At 52.1% G+C, this 26,939-nt stretch overlaps 1 protein-coding gene across 1 annotated transcript; it reads left to right on the top strand.

Annotated features, from left to right (window-relative positions):
• Positions 1–18,171, top strand: ADI1 (acireductone dioxygenase 1). The gene is made up of 4 exons (XM_028099614.2): positions 1–225; positions 10,506–10,625; positions 15,999–16,178; positions 17,547–18,171. The coding sequence occupies exons 1-4, from the start codon at positions 106–108 to the stop codon at positions 17,664–17,666; spliced, it is 540 nt and encodes a 179-aa protein (XP_027955415.1). The 5' UTR covers positions 1–105; the 3' UTR covers positions 17,667–18,171.
• The last annotated feature ends 8,768 nt before the right edge of the window (positions 18,172–26,939 follow it).

Genomic DNA, 26,939 nt, shown 5'->3' with positions numbered 1-26,939 from the left:
CTGCGCGCTCCCTCTTCCTCCACCGCCTCCGGTAGCCGCCGGCCAGGGTCAGGGGCGGGGGCCGGGCGGGCGTGCAGGGGGTGCTCGCGGCGCCCCGGGTCCGCCATGGTGGAGGCCTGGTACATGGACGAGTCCGCCGACGACCCGAGGCGGCCCCACCGCGCCGAGCCCAGCCGCCCGGTCGGCCTGGAGCAGCTGCGCCAGCTCGGGGTTCTTTACTGGAAGGTACGCAGGAGCGGGGGCACTGCCCCCATCGGGTCCCCAGTGCTCCCCGCACACCCCAACTTGCAGCGAGGGGGGACCGCGGCCGGGACGGGGCCGGCGTTGCGGGGTGGGGAGTGGTGCTGCTCATGCTCAGTAGGGGGGTCGGTGGTCGGCGGCGCCCGGAGCCTGCGGCGCCGGGAAACCGCCACCTGGGGGCGGTGCGCATGCTCAGTCGGGGAGCCGGGGGGTCGGCGTCCGGGGCATACTGCGCTTGCCCGGCTTTAGGCGTTCCGGGCGCTGCGCGCATGCTCAGCGTTGTGGTCTGCGGCCTGGCCGCCCAGCGCCGGCTCTGCAGACGGGCGGGGGCGGGAGTCGGGCGCCCCAGATGGGCTCTGGGCCGGGGTGTGTGCTCTGACGCGGTGCCCCGGGAGGACGCGGCTGGGGTCACGCCGGGCACGTTATTAGTGGGCCATGCGGGGCGAGAGCGGGGCGGGAGATCTTGGAGACCGTCCCCAGGAGCCCTGTGCGGTGCCCTGCGGTGCGCCGGCCTCCTCTGCGGCGGCAGGTGCGCTCTCCGGCTGAGGTGCGCGCAGGGGTGCGCGGTGAGGGTCTCCTCGCGTGGGACCGCCCTCACCCCCACGCCGGCTGCAGGGCCCCCGCTGCCGGAGCCCGCTGTGATGTCCGCTCCCAAGGCGCTTGCTCCATCTGGGGCCAGAGCGCAGTGAACTTCGGTTTGCGCGGAGCCGCGCTTTTCCCCCATGAGACAGGCTCAGAGAATGTTCCAGCCTAACAGCTCTTTAGACCTCATCTGGTCCCTCTTAGAGGAGAAGCGGGAGTTTAACATGGTGCCTCTGGTTGAGTAGTGTTAACTTTTTTTCTTTAAGGTTTCCCCTGCGTTATTTTTTTTAATCTTTAAATTTTTTGTTAATCACCATACATTACATCATTAGTTCTTGATGTAGTGTTCCATGATTGTGCATAACACCCAGTGCTCCACGCAGAACTTGCCCTCCTTAATACCCATCACCAGGCTAACCCATCCCCCACCAATAAATTGGTTAAATTTATTCCTAGGTATCTTTTTCAGAGTCCATCCTCTCTCATGGTTCATCTCCCCCTCCGACCTACTCCCCTTCATTCTTGCCCTCCTGCTATTTCTTTTTCTTTTTTTTTTTTAACATATGTTGCATTATTTGTTTCAGAGGTACAGATCTGTGATTCAACAGTCTTGCACAATTCACAGCGCTCACCATAGCACATACCCTCCCCAATGTCTATCACCCAGCCACCCCATCCCTCCCACCCCCCACCACTCCAGCAACCCTCAGTTTGTTTCCTGAGATTAAGAATTCCTCATATCAGTGAGGTCATATGATACATGTCTTTCTCTGACTGACTTATTTCACTCAGCATAACACCCTCCAGTTCCATCCACGTCGGTGCAAATGGCAAGATCTCATTCCTTTTGATGGCTGCATAATATTCCATTGTGTATATATACCACTTCTTCTTTATCCATTCATCTGTCGATGGACATCTTGGCTCTTTCCACAGTTTGGATATTGTGGACATTGCTGCTATAAACATTGGGGTGCACGTACACCTTCTGATCCCTACATTTGTATCTTTGGGGTAGATACCCGGTAGTGCAATTGCTGGATTGTATGGTAGCTCTATTTTCATCTGTTTGAGGAACCTCCATACTGTTTTCCAGAGTGGCTGCACCAGCTTGCATTCCCACCAACAGTGTAGGAGGGTTCCCCTTTCTCCACATCCCCACCAACATCTGTCGTTTCCTGACTTGTTAATTCTGGCCATTCTGACTGGTGTGAGGTGGTATCTCATTGAGGTTTTGATTTGGATTTCCCTGATGCCGAGCATTGTTGAGCATTTTTTCTTGGGTCTGTTGGCCATTTGGATGTCTTCTTTGGAAAAATGTCTGTTCCTGTCCTCTGCCCATTTCTTGATTGGATTATTTGTTCTTTGGGTGTTGAGTTTGTTAAGTTCTTTATAGATTTTGGATACTAGCCCTTTATCTGATATGTCATTTGCAAATATTTTCTCCCGTTCTGTCGGTTGTCTTTTGGTTTTGTGGACTGTTTCTTTTCCTGTGCAAAAGCTTTTTATCTTGATGAAATCCCAATAGTTCATTTTTGCCCTGGCTTCCCTTGCCTTTGGCGATGTTTCTAGGAAGAAGTTGCTGCGGCTGAGGTCGACGAGGTTGCTGCCTGTGTTCTCCTTTAGGATTTTGATGGACTCCTGTCTCACGTTTAGGTCTTTCAACCATTTGGAGTCTATTTTTGTGTGTGGTGTAAGGAAGGTGGTCCAGTTTCATTCTTCTGCATGTGGCTGTCCAGTTTTCCCAACACCATTTGTTGAAGAGACTGTCTTTTTTCCATTGGATGTTCTTTCCTGCTTTGTCAAAGATGAGTTGACCATAGAGTTGAGGGTCCATTTCTAGGCTTTCTATTCTATTCCATTGATCTATGTGTCTGTTTTTGAGCCAGTACCATACTGCCATACTGTCTTGATGATGACAGCTTTGTAATAGAGCTGGAAGTCCGGAATTGTGATGCCGCCAGCTTTGCTTTTCTTTTTCAAGATTCCTCTGGGTATTCGGGGTCTCTTCTGGTTCCATACAAATTTTAGGATTCTTTGTTCCAATTCTCGGAAAAAAGTGGATGGTATTTTGATGGGGATTGCATTGAATGTGTAGATTGCTCTAGGTAGCATTGACATCTTCACAATGTTGGTTCTTCCAAACCATGAGCATGGAACGTTTTTCCATTTCTTTGTGTCTTCTTCAATTTCTTTCATGAGTATTTTATAGTTTTCTGAGTACAGATCCTTTGCCTCTTTGGTTAAATTTATTCCTAGGTATCTTATGGTTTTGGGTGCAATTGTAAATGGGATCGACTCCTTGATTTGTCTCTTTTCTGTCTTGTTGGTGTATAGGAATGCCACTGATTTCTGTGCATTGGTTTTATATCCTGCCACTTTACTGAATTCCTGTATGAGTTCTAGCAGTTTTGGGGTGGAGTCTTTTGGGTTTTCCACATACAGTATCATATCATCTGCAAAGAGTGAGAGTTTGACTTCCTCCCTGCCGATTAGGATGCCTTTGATTTCTTTTTGTTGTCTGATTGCTGTGGCTAGGACTTCTAATACTATGTTGAATAGCAGTGGTGATAGTGGACATCCCTGCCACGTTCCTGACCTCAGGGGGAAAGCTCTCAGCTTTTCCCCATTGAGAATGATATTCGCTGTAGGTTTTTCATAGATGGCTTTTATGATATTGAGGTATGTACCCTCTATCCCTATACTCTGAAGAGTTTTGATCAAGAAAGGATGCTGTACTTTGTCAAATGCTTTTTCTGCATCTATTGAGAGGATCCTATGATTCTTGTTCTTTCTTTTGTTAATGTATTGTATCACGTTGATTGATTTGCGGATGTTGAACCAACTTTGCAACCCAGGGATAAATCCCACCTGGTCGTGGTGAATAATCCTTTTAATGTACTGTTGGATCCTATTGGCTAGTATTTTGGTGAGAATTTTTGCATCCATGTTCATCAAGGATATTGGTCTGTAATTCTCCTTTTTGATGGGGTCTTTGTCTGGTTTTGGGATCAAGGTAATGGCGCCTCATAAAACGAGTTTGGGTTTTCCTTCCGTTTCTGTTTTTTGGAACAGTTTCAGGAGAATAGGTATTAATTCTTCTTTAAATGTTTCATAGAATTCCCCTGGGAAGCCATCTGGCCCTGGGCTTTTGTTTCTTGGGAGATTTTTGATGACTGCTTCAATTTCCTTAGTGGTTATAGGTCTGTTCAGGTTTTCTATTTCTTCCTGGTTCAATTTTGGTAGTTGATACATCTCTAGGAATGCACCCATTTCTTCCAGGTTATCTAATTTGCTGGCATAGAGTTGCTCATAATATGTTCTTATAATTGTTTGTGTGTCGTGGTGTTGGTTGTGATCTCTCCTCTTTCGCTCATGATTTTGTTGATATGGGTCATTCTCTTTTCTTTTTGATAAGCCTGGTTAGGGATTTATTGGTCTTGTTAATTCTTTCAAAGAACCAGCTCCTAGTTTCGTTGATCTGTTCTACTGTTCTTTTGGTTTCTGTTTCTTTGATTTCTGCTCTGATCTTTATTATTTCTCTTCTCCTGCTGGGTTTAGGCTTTATTTACCGTTTTTTCTCCAGCTCCTTTAGGTGTAGGGTTAGGTTGTGTATTTGAGACCTTTCTTGTTTCTTGAGAAAGGCTTGTATTGCTATATACTTTCCTCTCAGGACTGCCTTTGCTGTATCCCAAAGATTTTGAATAGTTGTGTTTTCATTTTCATTGGTTTCCATGAATTTTTTTAATTCTTTTTTTATTTCCTGGTTGACCCATTCATTCTTTAATAGGATGCTCTTTAGCCTCCATGTATTTGAGTTCTTTCCGACTTTCCTCTTGTGATTGAGTTCTAGTTTCAAAGCATTGTGGTCTGAAAATATGCAGGGAATGATCCCAATCTTTTGGTACCGGTTGAGACCTGATTTGTGACCTAGGATGTGATCTATTCTGGAGAATGTTCCATGGGCACTAGAGAAGAATATGTATTCCATTGCTTTGGGGTGGAATGTTGTGAATATGTCTGTGAAGTCCATCTGGTCCAGTGTGTCATTTAAAGTCCTTATTTCCTTGTTGATCTTTTGCTTAGATGCTCTGTCCATTTCAGTGAGGGGGGTGTTAAAGTCCCCCACTATTATTGTATTGTTTTCAATGTGTTTCTTCGCTTTTGTTATTATTTGCCTTATATAATTGGCTGCTCCTATGTTAGGGGCATAGATATTTACACTTGTTAGATCTTCTCGTTGCATAGACCCTTTAAGTAGGATATAGTGTCCTTCCTCATCTCTTGTTACAGTCTTTGTTTTAAAATCTAATTTGTGTGATAGAAGGATTGCCACCCCAGCTTTCCTTTGGTGTCCATTAACATGGTAAATGGTTTTCCACCCCCTCACTTTCAATGTGGGGGTGTCTTTGGGTCTAAAATGAGTCTCTTGCAGGCAGCATATTGATGGGTCTTGTTTTTTAATCCAATCTGATAGCCTGTGTCTTTTGATTGGGGCATTTAGCCCATTTACGTTCAGGGTAACTATTGAAAGATATGAATTCAGTGCCATTGTATTGCCTGTAAGGTGACTGTTACTGTATATTGTCTGTGTTCCTTTCTGGTCTATGTTGCTTTTAGGCTCTCTCTTTGCTTAGGGGACCCCTTTCAATATTTCTTGTAGGGCTGGTTTCATGTTTGCAAATTCCTTTAGTTTTTGTTTGTTCTGGAAGCTTTTTATCTCTCCTTCTATTTTCAATGACAGCCTAGCTGGATATAGTATTCTTGGCTGTATATTTTTCTCGTTTAGTGCTCTGAAGGTATCATGCCAGTCCTTTCTGGCCTGCCAGGTCTCTGTGGATATGTCTGTTGCCAATCTAATGTTTCTACCATTATAGGTTACATATCTCTTCTCCCGAGCTGCTTTCAAGATTTTCTCTTTGTCTCTGAGACTCGTAAGTTTTACTATTAGATGTCGGGGTGTTGACCTATTTTTATTGATTTTGAGAGGGGTTCTCTGTGCCTCCTGGATTTTGATGCTTGTTTCCTTCCCCACATTAGGGAAGTTCTCTGCTATAATTTGCTCCAGTATTCTTTCTGCCCCTCTCTCTCTTCTTCTTCTGTGATCCCAATTATTCTAATATTGTTTCGTCTTATCGTATTACTTATCTCTCGAATTCTGCCCTTGTGATCCACTAGTTGTTTATCTCCCTTTTTCTCATCTTCTTTATATTCCATCATTTGGTGTTCTACATCGCTAATTCTCTCTTCTGTCTCATTTATCCTAGCAGTTAGTGCCCCCATTTTTTATTGCATCTCATTAATAGCCTTTTTGATTTCGACTTGGTTGAATTATAGTTCTTTTATTTCTCCAGGAAGGGTGTCTCTAATAACTTCCATGCTTTTTTCAAGCCCTGCTAGTATCTTTAAAATCATGATTCTGAACTCTAGGTCCGACATTGTACCAGTGTCCGTATTGAGTAGGTCCCTGGCAGAGGGCACTACCGCTTGTTCTTATTGCTGAGCTGATTTTTTCCATCTTGTCATTTTGTCCAGAGAAGAATAGATGAATGAGAGAACAAAATGCTAACAGGTTAACAACGTCCCCAGCAAATATACTCTAAACAAATCAGAAAAGACCTGAAACCAGGGGAAAAGAAAGGGAAAGAAAGAAAAAAGAAAGAGAAGAAAAAAAAAAGAAAAAGATAAAAACAAAGAAAAACAGAACAAAACAAAAAAACCAGAATATGGTCAAATATGATCAGGCTAGTGCATAGATCAGTGCCACACACTAAAATTTGGGTGTATTTTGTTTTGTTAGAAGAAAGTGCCTCCTAAAATTTTAAAGAAAAAAGACATATATGTACAAAATAAGAGTTGAAATAATGAAGGGATGGAATATGACTGTAAAGATGAAAATTTTAAAAGATTTTATAAAAGGAATTGATAAGGTAAGAAGTTGTTTAAAAAAAGAAATAAGATTAAAAAAAAAAAAGGGAGAGAATGTGATCAGGCAGGAGACTAGAACAAAGCCATACACTAGTGATTTAGTGTATATTTTGATCTGTTTGAAGAAACTGTACCTCAACATTTTAAAGAGAGTTACTTATATATATATGCCAAAAATAATGGTAACTACCATGAAGGGATAGAATATGACTCTAAAAATGAAAAACAAAAATGTATTTTTAAAAAAGGGATTGGTAAGATACTGGTTGAAAAAGAGAAAAAGAAAAATTAAAAAAAACAGTTAAAAAATTTACTTTGAAACACTAATGAATCATGGTAAAAAAAGCCATGAATTCTATATGCAGTATTCCCCTAGCGCTGGAGTTCTCCCGTTCTCCTTGATCGGTAAACTTGGTCTTGGCTTGCTGGCTGTTCGTGCTGATCTTCTGGGGGAGGGGCCTGTTGCCGTGGTTCCCAAGTGTCTTTGCCGGAGGCGGAATTGCCCCGCCCTTGTCGGTCCGGGCTAAGCAAGCTGCTCGGGTTTGCTCTCGGGAGCTTTTGTTCCCTGCAAGCTCTCGGTACAGCTTTGGAGGACCAGGGTGAACATGGTGGCCTCCCAATCTCTGCCCGGAGGAGCCGAGAACTCGGGGCCCCGCTCCTCAGTGCGCCCCCAGAGAACAGCAGTCACTCCCGTGTCCCCGGTCTCCGGCCGCACTCCGTGCTCACCCGGCCTGTGACCGAGCGTTTCTGTCTCTGGCACCCGACCCCGTGTGGAGTCTCCAAACCCAGCAGATCCCTGCGGTGCGCTCCCGCGCCGCTCCTCCTGGGGGAGGAAGGGGAGTCTCCCCGGCTCTGCCGCTTGTGGGGTCCCTGCTGGAGGAGCAGTGGCCCGACTGGGCCGCGGATCACAGTTTATGGCCACCCCGAGCTGAGAGCCCGCGCCTCGGCTCCGTCTCTGCAGCCGGCTTCCCCGCTCCGGTACCTGGGAGCTCTGCCGCACTCAGGCACCCCCGGTCTTTCTGTGACCCCGAGGGTCCTGAGACCCCACTGTCCCGCGAGGGTTCCACCCCCCGCTTAGCCACTGGAGCGACGTCCCTCCGCGGAGCCGACTTCTCAAAGTTCCGATTTTGTGCTCCGCGGCTCTAGCACTTGCCAGAAGCGGCCCACGGAGGCCTCCTGCCCCGCCGTCTATCCTCCCGAATATCGCCTCGGATTCACTTCTCCGCACGTCCTACCTTCCAGAAAGTGGTTGCTTTTCTATTCAGAGAGTTGTTGCTACTCTTTTCTTGGATCTCCTGTTGAGTTCGTAGGTGTTCAGAATGGTTTGATCCCTATTGAGCTGAATTCCTGAGACCAGATGAAATCCACGTCTCCTACTCCTTCGCCATCTTGCCTCCCCCTGCCTTATTTTTAAGTAGTCTCTACAGCCAACGTGAGGCTTGAACTCACCGCAGACTCTACCGACTGAACCAGCCGGGCGCCCCCAGTGTTAACTTTTTAGATAAAACTGCCACCGGTGCCTGGGTGGCTCAGTGGTGAAGCGTCTGCCTTCCGCTCATGTCATGATCCCAGGGTCCTGGAATTGAGCCGCACAGTGGGCTCCCTGCTCAGTGGGGCTCCGCTTCTCTCTCTCCCGCTGCCCCTGCTTGTGCCCTCTCTGTCTCTCTCTTTCAAATAAAGTCTTTTAAAAAAAGAAAGCTGCCAGTTATTTCATCAGCAAAAATGGGTTTATTTAGGAATAGCAGAGAATTGCAATCCAGTATAAGCAAACCACAGCAAAAACCATAGGCAAGTCCCTCTAATAAATGAACAATCTTTCATTAAAAAATGGGGGGTGGAATTGGGTGGGCTGTTACAACAAGTCCGCTGGACTAGTGGCTTCTCCTTAGCTGGGCTGTTGCTGGGCAGAGGAACTCTTCCTTGCTCCTGCTGTGGTAAAGTGGCATCCACCTGCCGGGTGGGGCTTTTCCTTTTGGGTCAGCCCTTGACCCGCAGTGCTGGGTGTTAAGGGCTACCCCTGCTGGTCCCCTGGCTCCGTTGTAAACAGGGTTCCTTTTTGTTCACAGTGGGCGGAAATGAAGCCAGGGCTAGTCTTCTTCCAATTAAGAGGACTTCTCTACTAAACACTTAGATTTTGGGCCTGTGTTAATTTTTACAGATTATTGATCTTTTACTAGCCTAAGATTTAACACTTAACGTACTGGAAAGTACCATCTTTGAGGCAATCAAATGGTATATAATGTCTGTTATGACAGGGAAATAAATTTTGTTTTATCATAAAACTAATTTATCTGCAATCTAAACTATTAGAAGGGTCAAGTTACGGCCCTTTGGGGGTTTCATTCTGCTTTTTACAGTTTAAGAGGAAGAGTAAGATACTGTTCAACTTGTGAATGTATCCAAAGGATAAAATACGACATTTTAAAAGGCATCTTTTAGTTATTCCATGGGGTCAGACCCAGTTCCTCCTACCTTCTAGTTCTGCTCTGGATAAGTCAAAGGGCTATCAAAATTAAATTATGTTTAGGGGTGCCCGGCTGGCCCAGTCGGTAGAGCATCCAACTCTTGGTCTCAGGATCATGAGTTCAAGCCCCATGTTGGGCATGGAGTATACTTAAATAAGTAAATAATGTTTATTGTGTGGTTTTCGTGTCCTTTGTATTTTTATATACTTCCTTCGTAATAACTTCTTGGTCAGTGGGAACAAATGGAGCATTTTTTCATATCTGGTATCAGTGACACAGCAGAGTGATAAAAAGCTCTGTCTCATACACATAATTTGAAGTTAGATTGTTTTAGTGTTGAGCAGTACAGTGCATATCATGAGGTGGATTTGATAATTTTGGGAGTCATCTTTGTAGAACTTAGTGTGTTGATCAGTATTTTAAGATATTTTGGAGTTTGCTGTTCAGTAGTTGTGATAAAATGTGCATTTTATCGCAACATAATGCAAGATATGCTAAATTCATTGCCAATAGTTTGAAGTAGGAGTGCAGATAACGCTGGCTGGGGTCCTAGGGGTGTGCTTCATGACAAACGTGTTAGAATGGGACCTTGAAGAATAGATAGGGTTGTGATAAATGAAAATAACGAAGGAGATTTCTAGGTGTAGGAAGCTGTCAGGAGCAAGGATGTGGGGATGTGAGGCATCTTTTGGAGAGTAGCAAATAATCCTGTTTGGTTTAGAATGTAGATTTCTTTTAAAAAAATAGGTGATAGGGACAGAGGAGTAGAAAAGGCAACTGGGGCCACATGATGGAAGGCCTCTCATACCAGTGTAATGAACTTGGGTTTTATTTGTAGGCTTCCAGAGCATCAGTCATTTCAACCAAGGGAAACAGCTGACCAAAGAGATGCCATAGAGGGATCAGTTAGACCTGCAGAGGATTGGTGCTGGAGGAACAGGACTGGGGAGGAGGTGGGGTTGGTGACCTTGGACAGGCTTGGCCATGGATGTTTCACCTGGGCTCCTAGCAGTGGGACTTGAATGGGGATGTAGAATCCCCCAGGAAGAACTGCTGGGGAGAAGGGAGTCAAGAATTAAGTACAGCTGCACTCTCCTTAGCTATAATGGAGAATTGGGAAACCCTCGGGAGAAATAGGGAAAAGAGGGGAAGGAAGGTTAGTTTGCAATTGACAGAGGACTGGATGATAAATTTGGAGTATAATCATGTTGGAGATCCAGAAAGAGAACCATTTCTTTGTTTCCTTGCATTCCTGTGACCTCCTTTTTGTTGTTGTTTAAACTCTCATAGTTGGATGCTGACAAATATGAGAATGATCCAGAATTAGAAAAGATCCGAAAAGAGAGAAACTATTCCTGGATGGACATAATAACCATATGCAAGGATAAACTACCAAATTATGAAGAAAAGGTAAGGCAACTCTGAATTCTTTGAAGAGGGGAATTGTTATATTCACTCTTATTAAACACAAGCTTCTTTGTTTTTTCTTTCTTTTTTTTTTAAGATTTAATTATTTATTTGAGAGAGCATGCAAGTGGGGGGAGGAAGGGCAGAGGGCAAGGAAGAGAGAATCCCAAGTAGACTCCCTACTGAGCAGGAAGCCAGACATGGGGCTCCATCTCACGACCCTGAGATCACAACCTGAGCTGAAATCAAGAGTTGGACATTCAACTGACTGAGCCATCCTTTTTCTAATTTCTTAACATGGTTGCTGAGGTCATGGACTTGCAGCCTTCTTTTTTAACATAGGTATTTAGTGCTGTAGATTTTCCCTAAGTACTGCTTTAGTGGCATCACACAAATTTTGAATGATTTTCATTTTCATTCAGTTCAAAATACCTCCAAATTAATTTTTTTGATTTCTTCTTTGACCCATGTGGGTTTTTTGATATGTGTTAGTTTCTAATTATATGGGGACTTTTCCAGAGACTTTTCTTTTATGGCCTTCCAATTTAATTCCACTGTAATCAGAGAATATATTTTGTAAGACTTGAATCCTTGTAAATATATTGAGGCAGTTTTAATGGGCCACAACATAGTTTATCTTCATGAATGCACCATGTGAGCCTGAGAAGAATGTGTATTCTGCTGTTGTTGGTTGACTCATTCTATGAATTGGTGGTGCTATTCAACAACTCTTCCTTTCTGATTTTGTGCAAGCTGAACTTGTTGTTTATTGATGGGTGGTGTTGAAATCTCCAACTAAAATAGTGGATCGTGTGTTCTTCTCATTCTGTTGGTTTTGCCTTGTGTATTTTGATGTTTGTTGTTAGGCGCATATATGTTCAGGATTGTCATGTCCTCTTAGAGATTTGACTGTTTTGTCATTACATGGTATCCATCTTTATCCCTGATGATTTTCCTTGTTCTGAAGTCTGTGTTGTCTGAAATTAATATAGCTCTCTGAGCTGTCTTTTGATTACTGTTAACATGGTGTATCTTTCTCCAAGTTAGCTTTTAACCTATTTGTGTCTTTATTTTAAAGTGGGATTCTCGGGGCACCTAGGTAGCTCAATCGCTTAATTGTCTGCCTTCAGCTCAGGTCATGATCCCAGGGTCCTGGGATTGAGCCCCGTATTGGGCTCCCTGCTCAGTGGGGAGCCTGCTTCTCCCTCTCCCTCTTCCTGCTGCTCCCCCTGCTTGTGGTCTCTGTCTGTCAAATAAAGAAATAAAATCTTTAAATTCTGGCTCCAGTACTTACTAGCTATGTAAACTTGGGCTTCAGTTTCCGAAATGTGTGTCACATCCCTGTCTGGTTCTCATGCTTGCTTTGTCTCTGGAGATGGATTTTTTTCTTAACTTTTAGCATGCCCTGTTATTTTTGGCTAAAGCCGGAGTGTAGTGTCTGTTAAGAGGAACCAAGGCAAGTCGGCCTTTAGTGTGAGGGTTTGTGTTTCCTGGGTGGGAGTCCTGTTTGCTGTTGCTGGTGCCAGGGGTTTGGTTTCTTCTAGTTTCCTTGTTTTTCTTCTCCCCTGGGGTCTTTGTTTCTCCAAGCACCCTTCCTCACATAGATTCTGTGTCTCATGGTTCTTCCAAAGCTTTAAGTCACTATTATTCTTCTGAAGCCCTGTTGTGCGGTAAGCTGTTGGGGAGGAAAAGTGCTTTGTGATTTCATGATTCCGTCTAGTTTTTAGTGGGCTTAGTTCTTCTGTTGTGGCCTTTTCATTCTCCCTTGAGGCTGGAGGGGGCTGGAGGTGGCCTTCTTGCAAGTCAGATAAGGCTCTGGTACAGTTGTTTTCCTGGGTGTACTGGCCTTTGGTATGCAGGATGTTCTCTGAGTATTTAAAAATGGCTACTTTTCCCCTCCCATTGCCTGTAACGTGAAAGGCTATTTCTGGGATCTTCATCATGAGAACCTGGTGGTGTTTCTAGATATAAAAGCCACAGAACTGTGGGGCTCCCTTAATACTGGGCTCCCAGGAGTTTTTCACTTTCAAGCTGGTGCACACTCAGCCTGCTGCAGTTTGCCAGGATGACCACTTGTATGTTGTATCAGTTTACCTGCTCCAGGAGGCTCTGCGTCCACCTCTCCAAGCTAAGGGTAGCATTTTATCCTGTGACCTCAGTCTTCTGATGGATCTAGGGAAAGTCACCCAGACTGTTCCATCAGCTTGAATGTCTTCTGTGTGTGTTTCGGAGAAAAGAAACAGGCAGGTGTACCAACACATTGAACTAAGAACAAAAGCAGCACGAGAACAGGGACACTGCAAACATACACGCATGGTGTCATTGCTGTCAAATTATTCTTGCCAGTCAGAGCATGAGTGTTACAGTACCTTACAGGATGAAGTCATTTCTCACCAAATGCCCTAACGGGTCATGAATTCTCTCAGATTTAAATGGTGTGCTTTGCCATGAATTTTAGATTACCCATCTTCTTAGCAGCGCTTTTGTCTTTTTTTTTAATTTAATTTTCATTCTTTACTTTTTTTTAATGCACACAGGCGCACACGCATAAGAGAAAGAGAGAGAATGGGGAGAGGGAGAGAGAGAATCTTAAGCAGGCTCCACAGTAAGTGCAGAACCCTATGCGGGGCTCGATCTCACAACCCAGGATCATGACCTGAGCCACAATCAAGAGTTGGACATTCAACTGACTGAGCCACCTAGGCGCCCCAGCAGTGCTTTGTCTTATTACATGGAAGCAGCTCATGGGCTGGTCATGTTAGTAATTATATTCTCTCCTCACCCTAGTCCTCTAGAAGAGCTTTTCTCCTGGAAGAAAACTCCCTTGCTGCTGATACAGGCTTCTCTCTCTTGTTTCTCTGAAACAAACCTTTACTGTCTAATATGTTATGTTTGTTAGGTGTCCTCATGATTGAATTCAAGTGATGCATTTTTGGCAGGAATCCTACACATAGAAGGTGTTGTGTCGGCTCAGCGCACCCCGTTGGGAGGCGTGTGGTGGCAGAGGACCCTTCCTGGTTGATAGGAAACTTGGTTAAGTTCGTGTTTATTGGGTTCTTCATTGTGAAGTTACCATTTCCCCCTCATAACTAGTAAGAAATTTGTGAAGCGTTACTTTGAGTCTGTAAACACCCTGTTTCTTCTCAAACTTTCACTCGGTGTTTGTAGTAAGTCTTGATGGTTCCTGCCTGAATCAGTCACCACTATCAGGAGGGTAGAAATGGTGACCTTCTAACTATCATCTAGTATTGAATTAGCCTCTGTCTGTAAGGAAAAGCTGCCCGTTCCTTCTGCTTACATCAGTGTGGACTCATAGAGTCTTACTTGAATCATGGCATGCATGGATTACAGGCCGGTGAGTGATTTTGATGTTCGGATTGCCCCAGACTTAGCAAGTAGGAGCCTTTCTAAGTGGTTCCTGCCCTTTTGGCAGATCCCCACCATTTTCCTGAGCACCTCTTTACTTGCTGAATCCACCTGTGCCAGGAGCCTCCAGTTCCCCTGACCTCGCCCTGGAATCAGCCCCTCTTCCTGGTACCTGTCACTGGTACTTGGAAACCCAGATGGGAGTCCTCGTTGCTACTCAGGGGTCATTGCCCCAGGTCCTTTAAGCGGATGGGGCAGTGAATTCTGTGTCTGTGAGAGCGAGAGACATCGTTGGTTTGAGCTGATGCCTCTCATTCCAGTCAACTCCACAGGACTTTTTCTCACCCTCCCGCATTCAGTGCTTGCCTCTCTCTTGTCCCACCGTGAGGACCCCCCTGTCGCGTCCACATACGGACTGATTTCCCTCAGCACACATGCAGTAGTTTCAGCCTGGCTGCTATACCCGTCCATCGCAGAGGGCAGCCCTGCTGAGTGGGGTATGAGGGCGCTTTGCACGTCTTTCTCTCAGACTGAGGACGGGGTGAAGTGATACGGTCACAAGTTACTCAGGTCAGTAAGTTTTCCTTCCCACGCTTCTCTTATCCTATTTATGATTACGTAAAACACAACAAAGTTGTAAAATCTCAGCTTTGCCAGAAGGGCCATCCCCTTTCCCCGTCTTTACTGCACTGTTCCCACCGTCTGCCCGTCGGCAGTGGTTGTATTCAGCATCTTGTTATGACGGTGCTCGTAGACCTCAATATTCTGCCCCTCTCTGGTGTTTGGGCATCTGAGTTCTTTCCAGTGTTTTACACTACAGCAGAGAGTAACCTTGTGCAAATTTATATTTATGTTGTCGGAGGCGAATCTTCAGGGTCAGTTCCGGGAAGGGGATTGCTGGGTGCATGAGTAATGCAAACGTCATTGGCTGGATCGTTCCCCTCCTGGGGGCCGTGACACCTGCGTCACCACAGCCTGCCAGCATTCAAGACGGGTGTTAAGGCGCTGCTCTTAGTGTAAGTGGCGATTTTCCAAATATTTAATGATTTTCCAGAAATGCGTAAACATTAAATAAGGAAAGCTTCAAACACACCTGCATGGGGGACAGAGAGCTGGGGAGATACTAACAGTGCGAGGAGAGACAGTTCGATGATGTCATCTTGGTAAGGGTACAGGGGTGCTTACTGTAAAATTCTTTCAACTATTCTCCATATTTGAACAATTTGATTATCAATTTTAGGGGGATAAGGACTTTTTTGAAAGAGAAGAGATTTGAACAAATGGAAGGTGTTTGTTTATGGAAATGGTGACTGCCTTGCTCACACGTACACGTGGCTTCCGACCTGGTGTGATCTGTGTGATGGCTGTGTGTATGTGTGAGGCACGTGATGACCGCGCATGCGTTTGAGGCACATGACGGCTGCATGCGCACGTAAGGCGTGTGACAACCGTGTACGTGCGTAAGGTGCATGATGACCGCGCATGCGTGTGAGGCACCTGTCTGCGCGCGCGTGTAAGGTGCGTGACGACTGCGCGCACGTGGGGCGCATGACGACCGGGCGTGCGTGGCGCGTGATGACTGCGTGTGCACGTAAGGCGCGTGACCACCGCGCGCACATGTGTAAGGCCCGTGACGACCGCGCACTTGCGTAAGGCGCGTGCGAGGCGCGTGAGACTGCCGTGCGCGGCGGAGGGGAGGAGTCCGGACGTGCGTGGGAGTCGACTGCGCCCCTGAGCCGTGTGAGGGCGAGCGCCCGCCTGTCCGTGCGCCTTCGCTCGAGGGCCGCGGGGGAGGAGCCGTGGCCCCGAGGCGTTCCGTGTGGGGAGCTGCGGTGTGGCCGGCGCCCGGACGTGCCGTGCCGCTGCTGGTCTGACGCGCTTCGACGGCTCGAGCCCCCGCCTCCGGGTCCTTGTCCCCTTTCCCGCTGGCGAGAGCGCCGCACCGCCTTCGTCTGGGGCGCCCGGGCGGGGCTCGGACCCGCGGCCTGAATCCGTGTCCGCCTTCCCCAGACGAAGATGTTCTATGAGGAGCACCTGCACCTGGACGATGAGATCCGCTACGTCCTGGACGGCGGCGGGTACTTCGACGTGCGCGACAAGGACGACAAGTGGATCCGCATTTCCGTGCAGAAAGGGGACCTGATAACTCTTCCCGCGGGGATCTATCACCGCTTCACGCTGGACGAGAGGGTACGGCCGTGTCTCGGGTTGAGGCGGCGCGTGCGCGGGCGTCGGAGCGCGGGGGCCCCCCCGGAGCCCCTCCGTTGCGTCCCGGGGGGCGTGCCCGACGTCGGGCGTGCGGGGCGTCCCGGGGGGGCGTGCGGGGGGCGTGCGGGGCGTCCCGGGGGGGCGTGCGGGGCGTCCCGGGGGCCGTGCGGGGGGCGTGCGGGGGGCGTGCGGGGCGTCCCGGGGGGCGTGCGGGGGGCGTGCGGGGCGTCCCGGGGGCCGTGCGGGGGGCGTGCGGGGCGTCCCGGGGGGGCGTGCGGGGGGCGTGCGGGGCGTCCCGGGGGGGCGTGCGGGGCGTCCCGGGGGCCGTGCGGGGGGCGTGCGGGGGGCGTGCGGGGCGTCCCGGGGGGCGTGCGGGGGGCGTGCGGGGCGTCCCGGGGGGCGTGCGGGGGGCGTGCGGGGCGTCCCGGGGGCCGTGCGGGGGGCGTGCGGGGGGCGTGCGGGGCGTCCCGGGGGGCGTGCGGGGGGCGTGCGGGGCGTCCCGGGGGCCGTGCGGGGGGCGTGCGGGGCGTCCCGGGGGGGCGTGCGGGGGGCGTGCGGGGCGTCCCGGGGGGGCGTGCGGGGCGTCCCGGGGGCCGTGCGGGGGGCGTGTGGGGGGCGTGCGGGGCGTCCCGGGGGGCGTGCGGGGGGCGTGCGGGGCGTCCCGGGGGGCGTGCGGGGGGCGTGCGGGGCGTCCCGGGGGCCGTGCGGGGGGCGTGCGGGGCGTCCCGGGGGGGCGTGCGGGGGGCGTGCGGGGCGTCCCGGGGGGCGTGCGGGGGGCGTGCGGGGGCGTGCGGGGCATCCCGGGGGGCGTGCGGGGGGCGTGCGGGGGGCGTGCGGGGCGTCCCGGGGGGGCGTGCGGGGGGCGTGCGGGGCGTCCCGGGGGGCGTGCGGGGGGCGTGCGGGGGGCGTGCGGGGCGTCCCGGGGGGCGTGCGGGGGGCGTGCGGGGCGTCCCGGGGGGCGTGCGGGGGGCGTGCGGGGCGTCCCGGGGGGCGTGCGGGGGGCGTGCGGGGCGTCCCGGGGGGCGTGCGGGGGGCGTGCGGGGCGTCCCGGGGGCCGTGCGGGGGGCGTGCGGGGCGTCCCGGGGGGGCGTGCGGGGGCCGTGCGGGGGGCGTGCGGGGCGTCCCGGGGGGCCGTGCGGGGGGCGTGCGGGGGGCGTGCGGGGCGTCCCGGGGGCCGTGCGGGGGGGCGGTACGAAGGCCACAGCCGGGCGGCCGGGCGCGGGCGGCGGCTCACGGAGGGGGCTCAGCGCAGCCCCGCGGCGGAGGCGTAGCTGTGTGGGCGCGAGGGCCCCTGGCCCCGCCGCCGGCCCCCGCGCCTGCGGGTTCACGCCCCGCGTGTGTGTTCTCCAGGACTACGTGAAGGCCATGCGGCTGTTTGTGGGCGACCCCGTGTGGACGGCGTACAGCCGGCCCGCCGACCATGTGGAGGCTCGCGGGCGGTACGTGGCGTCCTTGGCGCAGACAGCCTAGCGGCGCTCGGGCTCCGGGCTCGAGCCTCGCCCTCGGGAGCGTCCTGGATCCCAGCGGAGCGCGTCGTGGCTCCTCCTGCACGTGGCGGGCGTGGGGCTGCCTGAGCGTCCTTGGCACGGGGCGTTGGCCGCGTGTGTACTGGAAGAGCTTTATTACAAGAGTGGTTTTCGCGTGGGAGCCGCTCTGGGACCGGGGGCAGACCACGTTCGTTTTACCCAATTGGAGATCAGCCCGAACGAGGGTCCTCGCCCCGAGTGTGTGAGTGCGGGGCTGCGCCGTCCCGACCCCGCCCTTCGGCTGCAAGCAGACGCGGGCCCGCGCGGGGCGTGCCCCGGGACAGGTGTCAGGGAGACACGGGGACCGGCCGGACGAAGACTCTGTTCTCCCGGAGCTGGGTGGGGAGTGCCGTCGGAGGCGAAGTCTCTCCTGGTAGTGGGGGGGGGGGGGTGCTCGGAGCTGCTCCTGCCACTTTCTTGTTCAAAATAAAGTCGCTGCCTTAATTTTATACTCTTGGCTGTCAGGTCTCGTTCATCACGGTCATGGTTGTACATGTATGTAACGAATTTATATTTTACTTGCGTTGGTGTTCCCTGAGATTTCTAGTTTGATTTCCCTCTTAACTCTTCTACAACCAAGGTTTTGGTTTTATTTATTTACTTATTTTTTAAAGATTTTATTTATTTGTTTGAGACAGAGAATGGCAGAGCACATGAGAGGAGGGAGGGTCAGAGCGAGAAGCAGACTCCCCGCCGAGCAGGGAGCCCGGTGCGGGACTCGATCCCGGGACTCCAGGATCATGACCTGAGCCGAAGGCAGACGCTTCACCAACCGAGCCACCCAGGTGCCCAAGTTTTTTGGTTTTAATAGGAAGATTAGTATATTATCTTTTCCTTCAACAATTCTGAGGTACAGTTTTGCCTAATTTGTTACAATAATAGAAAAATCCCAAATCAGTTTCATGTTTTGAAGGGCAGATTGTTTTAAGGATTTTTTAAACTGGATTAAAAACCTCGTGTTAAAATTCCTTTCATCACCTCGACGTGGGCCTTGGGAATGTGTGTCCAAGGCATGGAGGAAACTCAAGTCTTAGACGATTCAGTAAACTGAGTTTTAGGATAGGAACGTGCGCGGGCAGCAGGAGGATGGTAAGGGGCGACCCGGGCTGTGTCCGCACCTAGCGGGGAAGTGGGGGAGGCTCCTCCTGAGGGCGGCACTCCCACGTGGTCGGGTAGCTCATCCAAGGTGAATGTGGGAGAGGATGGATCCTTCGTACAGTCACCACCTTTAGGGCTCTGAGACCAGAATCTTCCAGGGAGCACAAATGTTGGTCTTCCCAGAACAGCTCTTGCTCTGCTGTCAGCTTTGTGTGGTTATCACTTTAGAAAGAGAGATAGCTGCTCGCTGAACAAGGTAGTTCTCCGTGGGTGTTACTTTGCAAATGTGTCCTTTTTAAATTTTTATTTTTTAAAGATTAATTTATTTGAGAGAGAGACAGCATGGGGGTTGGGGGTAGAGGGAGAGAGACAATCTCAAGCAGGTTCCCTGTTGAGCACGAACTGGATGTGGGGCTTGATTTCACGACCCTGAGATCATGACCTGAGCTGAAACCAAGAGTCCGTCGCTCAACAGACCGCGCCCCCCAGGCACCCCAGATGTGTCCTCTTTTTGAAGGGGCGGAGCACTTCCTGCCGTGGTGTTACGTGGCTGGGACACTGGTCGGTCAGCGTGCACGCATTATATGCCTGCCTATAGCTTCACGCTGGCTGTGTGCTGGCGTCCTAAGAAAGCTCTGTTTTCCTTATTCCGACTTAGGCTAAAGGCCGCTGCGAACAGGGCCAGCGAGGTCTCAGGCCGTGCCTTGTGTTCCTGATGAAGAGGCAGGCACGAATAATCCAGGGACTTGTCAGCCTTGGGTCTGGGTCCAGATTCACCCTTTCACCCCAAGATACTCTCCCTGTTTGGAATCTGGTGAGGTTCCCGGGTGCCTGCTTTTCACTCCGGGGTCGCCCTTGTCCACGGCTCCTGAGTCACCGGGATCCTCTCCGCCCTCTCGTCTTCATGCCCCTCCTGCCACTGTCTCAGTCCCCGACTGTGCGGGGATGAAGAGGGAGCTGGAGAGGGAGGAGGGGCCCCCACCGCCTCTGAGAAGCCAGATGCTTCAGTGATTGTCGCTAATGAAACCAGGCAGAGCTTTGCATGTATTTTGCTATTTCTGCCCTTCAAATAAAAGAGTTCCCAACTATCAGCTTAACCATTCTGAACTAAAAATCCTAATTGACTTTCTTTTTTTTAAGATTTTATTTATTCATTTGACAGAGAGACACAGCGAGAGAGGGAACACAAGCGGGGGGAGTGGGAGAGGGAGAAGCAGGCTTCCCGCGGAGCAGGGAGCCCAATGTGGGGCTCGATCCCAGGACCCTGGGACCATGACCTGAGCCGAAGGCAGACGCTTAATGACTGAGCCACCCAGGCGCCCCCTAATTGACTTTTTTTAATGGAATTTTTTTTTTTTTTTTTTTTTTTTAAGGGAGGGAGAGAATCTTAAGCAGGTCCCCACGCCTAGCACAGAGCCTGGCACAGGGCTTGATCTCACAACCCTGAGATCATGACCTGAGCCGAAATCAAGAGTCCGATGCTCAACAGACCGCGCCCCCCAGGCACCCCAGATGTGTCCTCTTTTTGAAGGGGCGGAGCACTTCCTGCCGTGGTGTTATGTGGCTGGGACACTGATCGGTCAGCGTGCACGCATTATATGCCTGCCTATAGCTTCACGCTGGCTGTGTGCTGGCGTCCTAAGAAAGCTCTGTGTTACTGAGCCCCCTCAGGCGCTGCAGGCCTAGCTGAGTGCTCACAGAAGTGCAGGAAGCATGGCAGGTGCATCCGAAGTGTTGCTGGAGTAACACGCAGGAAGAGCCCGAGCGGCGCCGGCTGCTTCTCAGCGGATCTCACGACATTTCTCCTACCTCGTCCTGCCTCCACACACAGGCCACGTATCCTGAGCCTTGGTTAAGAAAATAGGCTACTGGATTTAATTCTTACTTCAAAATAGCGCTTTAAAATATAAAAACATTTGGGGTGCCTGGGTGGCTCAGTCGTTAAGTGTCTGCCTTTGGCTCAGGTCATAATCCCAGGGTCCTGGGATCGAGCCCTGCCACTCCCTCTGCTTGTGTTCCCTCTCACTCTCTGTCAGATAAATGAATAAAATCTTTAATTAAAAAATATATATAAAAACATTCAATTCTGATCTTGCCAGGATGAGACAGTGACTGTTTACATACAAAGCTCACATTTGATCTCGTGTTCAGCCTTGCGTGGCTTCTGTTGCGGCTCAGCAGGTTCTTTCAAGGGGTTCACACTGGCTGTTTCTCACCCCTGACAGGCCTCCTGTCTTACCCACACCGCAGTACCCACCACACAGATGTCCCCACGTTCCGCTTCGCACGGGCTCGGGGAAACCAGGCATCCACACCTTCTTGCACCGCCAGAGATGGTGGTGGGCAGCAGAGAACTGGGAGGAAACATTTGTCCTTTTTAAAAAGATTTTATTTATTTATTAGAGCATGCGCAAGCACATGTAGAGGCGGGAGGAGCAGAGGGAGAGGGAGAAGCAGGCTCCCTGCTGAGCACAGAGCCCGATGCGGGGCTCGATCCCAGGACCCTGAGATCATGACCTGAGCCGAAGGCAGACACTTAACCTACTGAGCCTCAAAACACTTGTTTTTTATTAAGGGTTGATAAGCCCTAGATGGCTTTCAACTTCCTTAGAGGTGGTTGTGTTGAGATGAGTGTAGATTTAATCGTCAAGGAGGTAAGAAATTTAACAGTAGAAGTGCAGGCAGGGGCAATGACGGCCCGGGTGCGTTAGCAGGGAAGGGAGCCTCCAGGGCCATCCGCATGCGGCGTGGGTGATGGCAGATGTATCACCTGTTGTTACGGCCTTAAAACTTTTTTTGAAGTCACTAACTTTTGGAGGGATTGTGTTGCTCAGTGTTGATCACGGATAGGTTAACTGTAAGTCTTTAACAGGGGTGCTTCCCTCCACCCAGAAAGGTGCTGTTGGTGGACCAGAACTTTTGAGAAGTTGGGGCGCCTGGGTGGCTCAGTCGTTAAGCGTCTGCCTTCGGCTCAGGTTATGATCCCAGGGTCCTGGGATCGAGCCCCCCCATCGGGCTCCCTGCTCAGCGGGAAGCCTGCTTCTCCCTCTCCCACTCCCCCTGCTTGTGTTCTCTCTCGCTCGCTCTTTCTCTGTCAAATGAATAAATAAAATCTTAAAAAAAAAAACAAAACAGTTGAGAAGTAGGAACAAATGGAATCAGACCTGTGGGGAAGCGGGACAGGAACAGAGCTGCTGGTCCAACCGGGAAGCCAGGGGCAGAGGGTGGGTGTGTGGCACCCCAGCCGGTGAGATGGTGCTAGAAGATGTGTCCCCTTGCGGGATGGCTGGCAGCGGCGGGAGACGTGAAGAGGGTGGATATCTGTGCCTGAGGCTTAGCCCCAGCGGTTGGTCCCCGCCTGTGCCCCGTGCGTGATGCGAGCTCCTCTGTGGTCTTTGTCGGGCTCTTCGCTGCGGTGACAGAAACCCGACGTGAGGGAGCTTCTGCCAGGAAGCATGAGGCTGGCAGGACACACGGGAGTGCATCTGGGTGGCAGGGAACCGCCTCCGGTCTTTGCCCCACTCTGCATGTTGGTCTTCCTCTGTCTTGCGAGTAAGACGTCTCCTCACACTGGGAACGTGGTGTCCCAGTGTCTGCCCAGCTCTGGTCCCTGTGCTTCCCCGCGAGGGTTCTGTGTGGCTGCCGCTGGAGTGGCAACTCTGATGAGGACAGGCCCACTGGAGCAGTCATGCTGCGAGGGGCCACGTGGGGCCTCAGGAGGGGCAGCCACGGGGCCCGGGCCACCACCCCAAACGGTGCCCTCCACTTCCCGCGTGCTTGCAAGTCTTGTGGGCCTGAAGTAAGAGCAGCTTGGTGCATTCAGCCATAGTGTAAGTTCTGGATCCCTAGGGCACAGATGTCTTGAACTCCATTCCTGGGGAAAGAAACCACCCTGCTTTTATTACTTTGTTAGAGGAGCTGGTCTCCCTGTGTTTTAAAACATCTCCTCACAAAGTTGGCATGGGGGCTTCTGGTCCATCTAGGGAGAGAACAGACCCATCTGCACAGTGCGCTGCCCTGGCCACTGGGCCCCGTACTTGCCAAGCCGACAGCTTGCCAAACCACGACTGTCATTCAGTTTCCAGAAAGCCAGATCAGGATTACATGCGATCTGGGGGATGCCTGGGTGGCTCAGTTGGTTAAGCATCTGCCTTCGGTTTATGGTCATGATCCCAGGACCCTGGAATTGAACCCCACGTCAGGCTTCCTGCTCAGCGGGGAGTCTGCTTCTCTCTCTGTTCCTCCCCCTGCTGGTGATGTCTCACTCAAATAAATAAAATAAAATCTTAAAAAAAAAATTACATGCAGATTTTGGAGGGTGCAGTTCCTGAGCAGAACGGATGGTCCCTGGTACCCACCATGTTCTGTGCCCCTCAGGAGCCGCCTCGACCGTGGCTGGGGCTTACCAACCCACCTCGGTTTCCCTCAGTTCTGGAGGCTGGCTGTCCGAGGTCAGGGTTCTTGCAGGAAGGCTGCCTTCTCGCCACGTCCTCACATGGCAGAGGGGGAGATGGCTCTGGAACTGCCCTTTTCCGCAGACACTAATCCTATCACGGGCACCCCCCTCACGGCCTCCCCTAACCCCAGTCACCCCCAGAGGCTTGCCTCCTAACACCATCCCCTGGGGTCTAGGCCTTCACCATGTGAATTCGGGGGAGTACGTTCAGCCCACCACACACGGGCAGCAGAAGCTGAAAAGCTTCCCTTTGGAAATTTGGAATTTTAAGATCTTTCTGTTGGTGAGAACACCAGCCTCCGCCTCCAGACTGCCCAGCAGGCCTCCCCCAGCTGTGAACAGCCCTCCCTGAACAAGAGAGCTTCCACCTGGCTGCTGGAGAGGATGATTCATGCTCTTAATTAGAAACCGGAGCAGTGTTGTTACCTTGACTTGACAGGCTGACGAAATTGCAGGGAAAGTCTCCAGTTTGAAAAATGTCCAAGTGTGTATGTGTGCACACGCATGCGCACACACACACACGCATGCCCGTACCCAGCCCCGGACAAGGATGCTGGAAACTTCCAGCTGTCTGTCCTGTCTGTCTGCTTGGCTGGGCCCTGAGGAGGGAAAGGTGACCTGTAGGAGGGTGGAGAAGGAGCTGGGTCAGGGAGCTGGGTCAGGGGGCTGGGGGGAACAGGGTGTGCCTGCGGGTGAGGAGGGGTCTCTGGAGCGTCTGCGCTCATGGCCGGCAGCCAGGGCCTGCTCAGTTGGAAAGAAGCTGGGGCCGTTGTCTCTGAGAATAGGAGCCTTTTTCTGAATTTCTGTGTATTCTGTTCTGTGTTCTGTTTTAGGAGGTTATTTTTCAAAGCCTTCTCTTGAAGGCAGTGGGGCCAGGGCACTGGAAGCGATCCAGGCTGAGAATGACACCCCAGGCCAGTGGGGCTGGGGCTGGCTTGTTGCTGCAACTGGGCCCTGGGGCCTGTGTGCACAGTGACCTCGCCCAGGGACATCGGTCTTGTTCTGGAATGTAGAGAGCTTCTCCAAGAAGCCCTCCAACAAGGCCCCTGTCTTTCCGCTTCCTTTGTCATTATAGTTTAGTGTCTTTTCCATGTTGAACATGCTTGTATTTTACACAGACTGTTCCCCCAAATCCCCGGGTCCCCCCGGTCACCTTCCACCTAAAACCCAAGTGGAATCTGCTACGCGATGTAACAGCCCGGCACCGGACAAATCAGTGAAATCGATGTGATTTGCTTTCGTGCCTGAGTATTTCCGGCTGCACATGGTTAATTAATTGTGGTGGCTCTGGTGAGACAGGCCACTGGTGGCACCTGACGCTGTAGATTGCCCTTGCAGGACACGTTTAGGGTGCCCAAGGACGTAAGACGACAGTGGCAGAGCCAGGGACGGAGGTGCGCCCTCTGGCGGCGCATCCTGCTGCCCAGGGCCAGGCCTTCCATCCGCGGTCACGCATCTTGACATGAGTAGCGGGGGCTCTGAGCTGCCCAGGGCCTCCCCGCGCCCACAGCGCCCCGGAATCCTATGAGAGGTGCCTCCATTTCCACACACACACTTCCCGGGGGCGCAGAGGACAGAAAGGGAGCCCTGCTCCTCCCATAGGTGGTGGGCCTCCCGTTGGGTGAGAGTGCAGATGCTGGACCCTTCCACGAGGCCATGGGTCCCGGTTCTGCTACCCGCATAGCTGTGTGGCCTTGGGAAAGTTCCTCAGATTCTCTGTGCCTCAGGTTTGTCTCCTGGAAAGGGAGTAGGGCCGAGGGGAGGGTCCCCTGAGGAGCTCAGGGCGTGGCGGACACACCTGCTTTCGCCCGAGCCCGTGCGCCACTGAGCAGGTGGGGTGAGCGCAACACCGCTCAGCAAAAATTCATGTCAGCCGGGACCTTGTTTGGAAATCGGGTCTTCGTGGCTGCGGTCGGGGAGGGCTCTCGTGAGATGCCCCTGGGTTAGGGCGGGCTCTGAACTCCAGGACTGGTGACCCCGTAAGACAGGGGGAGGCCCCAGTGGGAGGCGGGTGCGTGAAGGTGGAGGTTGCGGTCACAACAGCCCCCGCCCGGCCGACATGCACGGGCCTGCGGACACCTGAGCCCGGACCGCGAGAGGACAGGCCAGTGTTGTCTTCAGTCCCTCTGTCTGGTGATTTTCCGTGGCACCTTCAGGAAACCTGCACATCTCCCATTTTCCCATGAGAGTCGTGAAGGTCGGTAAGGTCACCAGCAGGGGTAGGAGGCTCCGGCCTGCGCCCCCCGGGGGGGTGGGGGGACCTGGGTGAAAGCAGGCGGCTGAGGGCAGGTCATGTGCCAAGGGGACCTGGCCCGCACAGCAGGGGTGGGGTGGCTCTGGCGGGAATTCCCTGAGGCTGACCCTGCCTCCCCTGCCATTCCAGCTGCGGGGTCCTGTGGGTGGCACCCCCATCTCTGAGCCTTCCCTTGTGGCTCTGCCCTGGGCATCACTCTGGCCGTGGACCCTTTGGCATCTGCTCCTGTCCTTTCTGACGTGGCCCTTCACGTAAGGTGGGCGAGCGTGGCCAGAGCCCACCGTCGGGGGTGGCTGGCTGGTCCTGCGGGCCACACGTGGGGGCCCGCAGTGCTCCTGTGTTGCTCCTCAGCCCGGTCGGCAGCCCCCCAGCTGTCCTCGCTCCGCTCCTGGTCCTGGCGCCGCCCGGGCTGGCCCGGTGGCAGTCACGTCTGGGGTAGGGGGGAGAAGTGTCGGGGAGGAAGGCCAGGCTCGGCTCCTCCGATGACGGAGTCTGACCCCGCACAAGGCTCCCCGGCAAGGTGACCTCCACGTGGATCAGCGACCCCCGGCGCCTGGAGAAGATTCGATCCACTTCCTAGAAAGGCCTGTACTGACGTCTTTCATGCTGCTCATGTGCTGGACACTTAATGCGGAGTGATCCTGTTCGAACGTTGCTACACACATGTGAAGCCCCGGCCTAAGGTTCAGAGGGTCACTTGGCCACCAGAACGCTGGGCAGGAGGGCCTGCGTGGCCACGGGCGGAGTGAGCGTCCCGGCCTGTCCCACGTCCCGGCCTGGGACCAGCCTGGCTGGGGTCCCCGCTCCCGGAGGATCAGCGTGGGTCCTCCCCCCGCAGGATGGCAGTGGACGTGGCAGAGCCACACTTGTCCCCCGCACATCCCCCAGGGGGAGGAAGACCCCAGAACCCCCTTCTGTGAGCTTGCGGGTCCCACCTGGCAGCTGGCTCAGGCACCACTGACCGGGCCGGGGCCTGGCTCTGCCCCCTGCCACCGCTCAGGTGACGAGCATCTTCGTCATCCTCCGGCCTCTGTAGACCGCCCTCCCGGCCTGCGTTACCCCCTCCTGCGGGGTCCCCAACAGTGCCCCTCCCGTCCCTGTCCCTTCCTGTTGAGTTTCTTGTTTCTTCACTGCCCATGGTGGTCTGAGGGGAGCCACGGGTGTTGCTTAAAGCAGAGATGATCTTAATTCGAATGATGTCCTTCATCTAATATCTCCAGCCTGCTCGCCTTAGCAGGTGATCTGTATGAAAGCTACTAACCAGATTCTTTGTTTAATCAAGTATTTCATAAAGTCTTCAGGGTAAGTGCTTGGTGGGGGGGGGCGTGGTGGGCTGTAGATCCTGAGGCCACACTCCCTAGGCCTGGCCTGGGCCGAGTGGGGCCAGTGGGGTCGGGCTGGTCTTGGTT

Source organism: Eumetopias jubatus, unplaced genomic scaffold (assembly GCF_037043125.1).
Source record: "Eumetopias jubatus isolate StellerSeaLion01/CBP00866 unplaced genomic scaffold, mEumJub1_p1.0 scaffold_9, whole genome shotgun sequence".
Classification (NCBI taxonomy): Eukaryota; Metazoa; Chordata; class Mammalia; order Carnivora; family Otariidae; genus Eumetopias; species Eumetopias jubatus.
Note: the sequence above shows the minus strand (reverse complement) of the source record. Positions and strands in the feature narration are given on the sequence as shown.

Excerpts from the sequence above, each read along its gene's own strand:
- ADI1 (XM_028099614.2), top strand. The coding sequence starts at position 106 with ATGGTGGAGGCCTGGTACATGGACGAGTCCGCCGACGACCCGAGGCGG. Across the intron at positions 10,626-15,998 it reads TACCAAATTATGAAGAAAAG|ACGAAGATGTTCTATGAGGA; the intron begins GTAAGGCAACTC and ends CGCCTTCCCCAG. Across the intron at positions 16,179-17,546 it reads GCTTCACGCTGGACGAGAGG|GACTACGTGAAGGCCATGCG; the intron begins GTACGGCCGTGT and ends TGTGTTCTCCAG.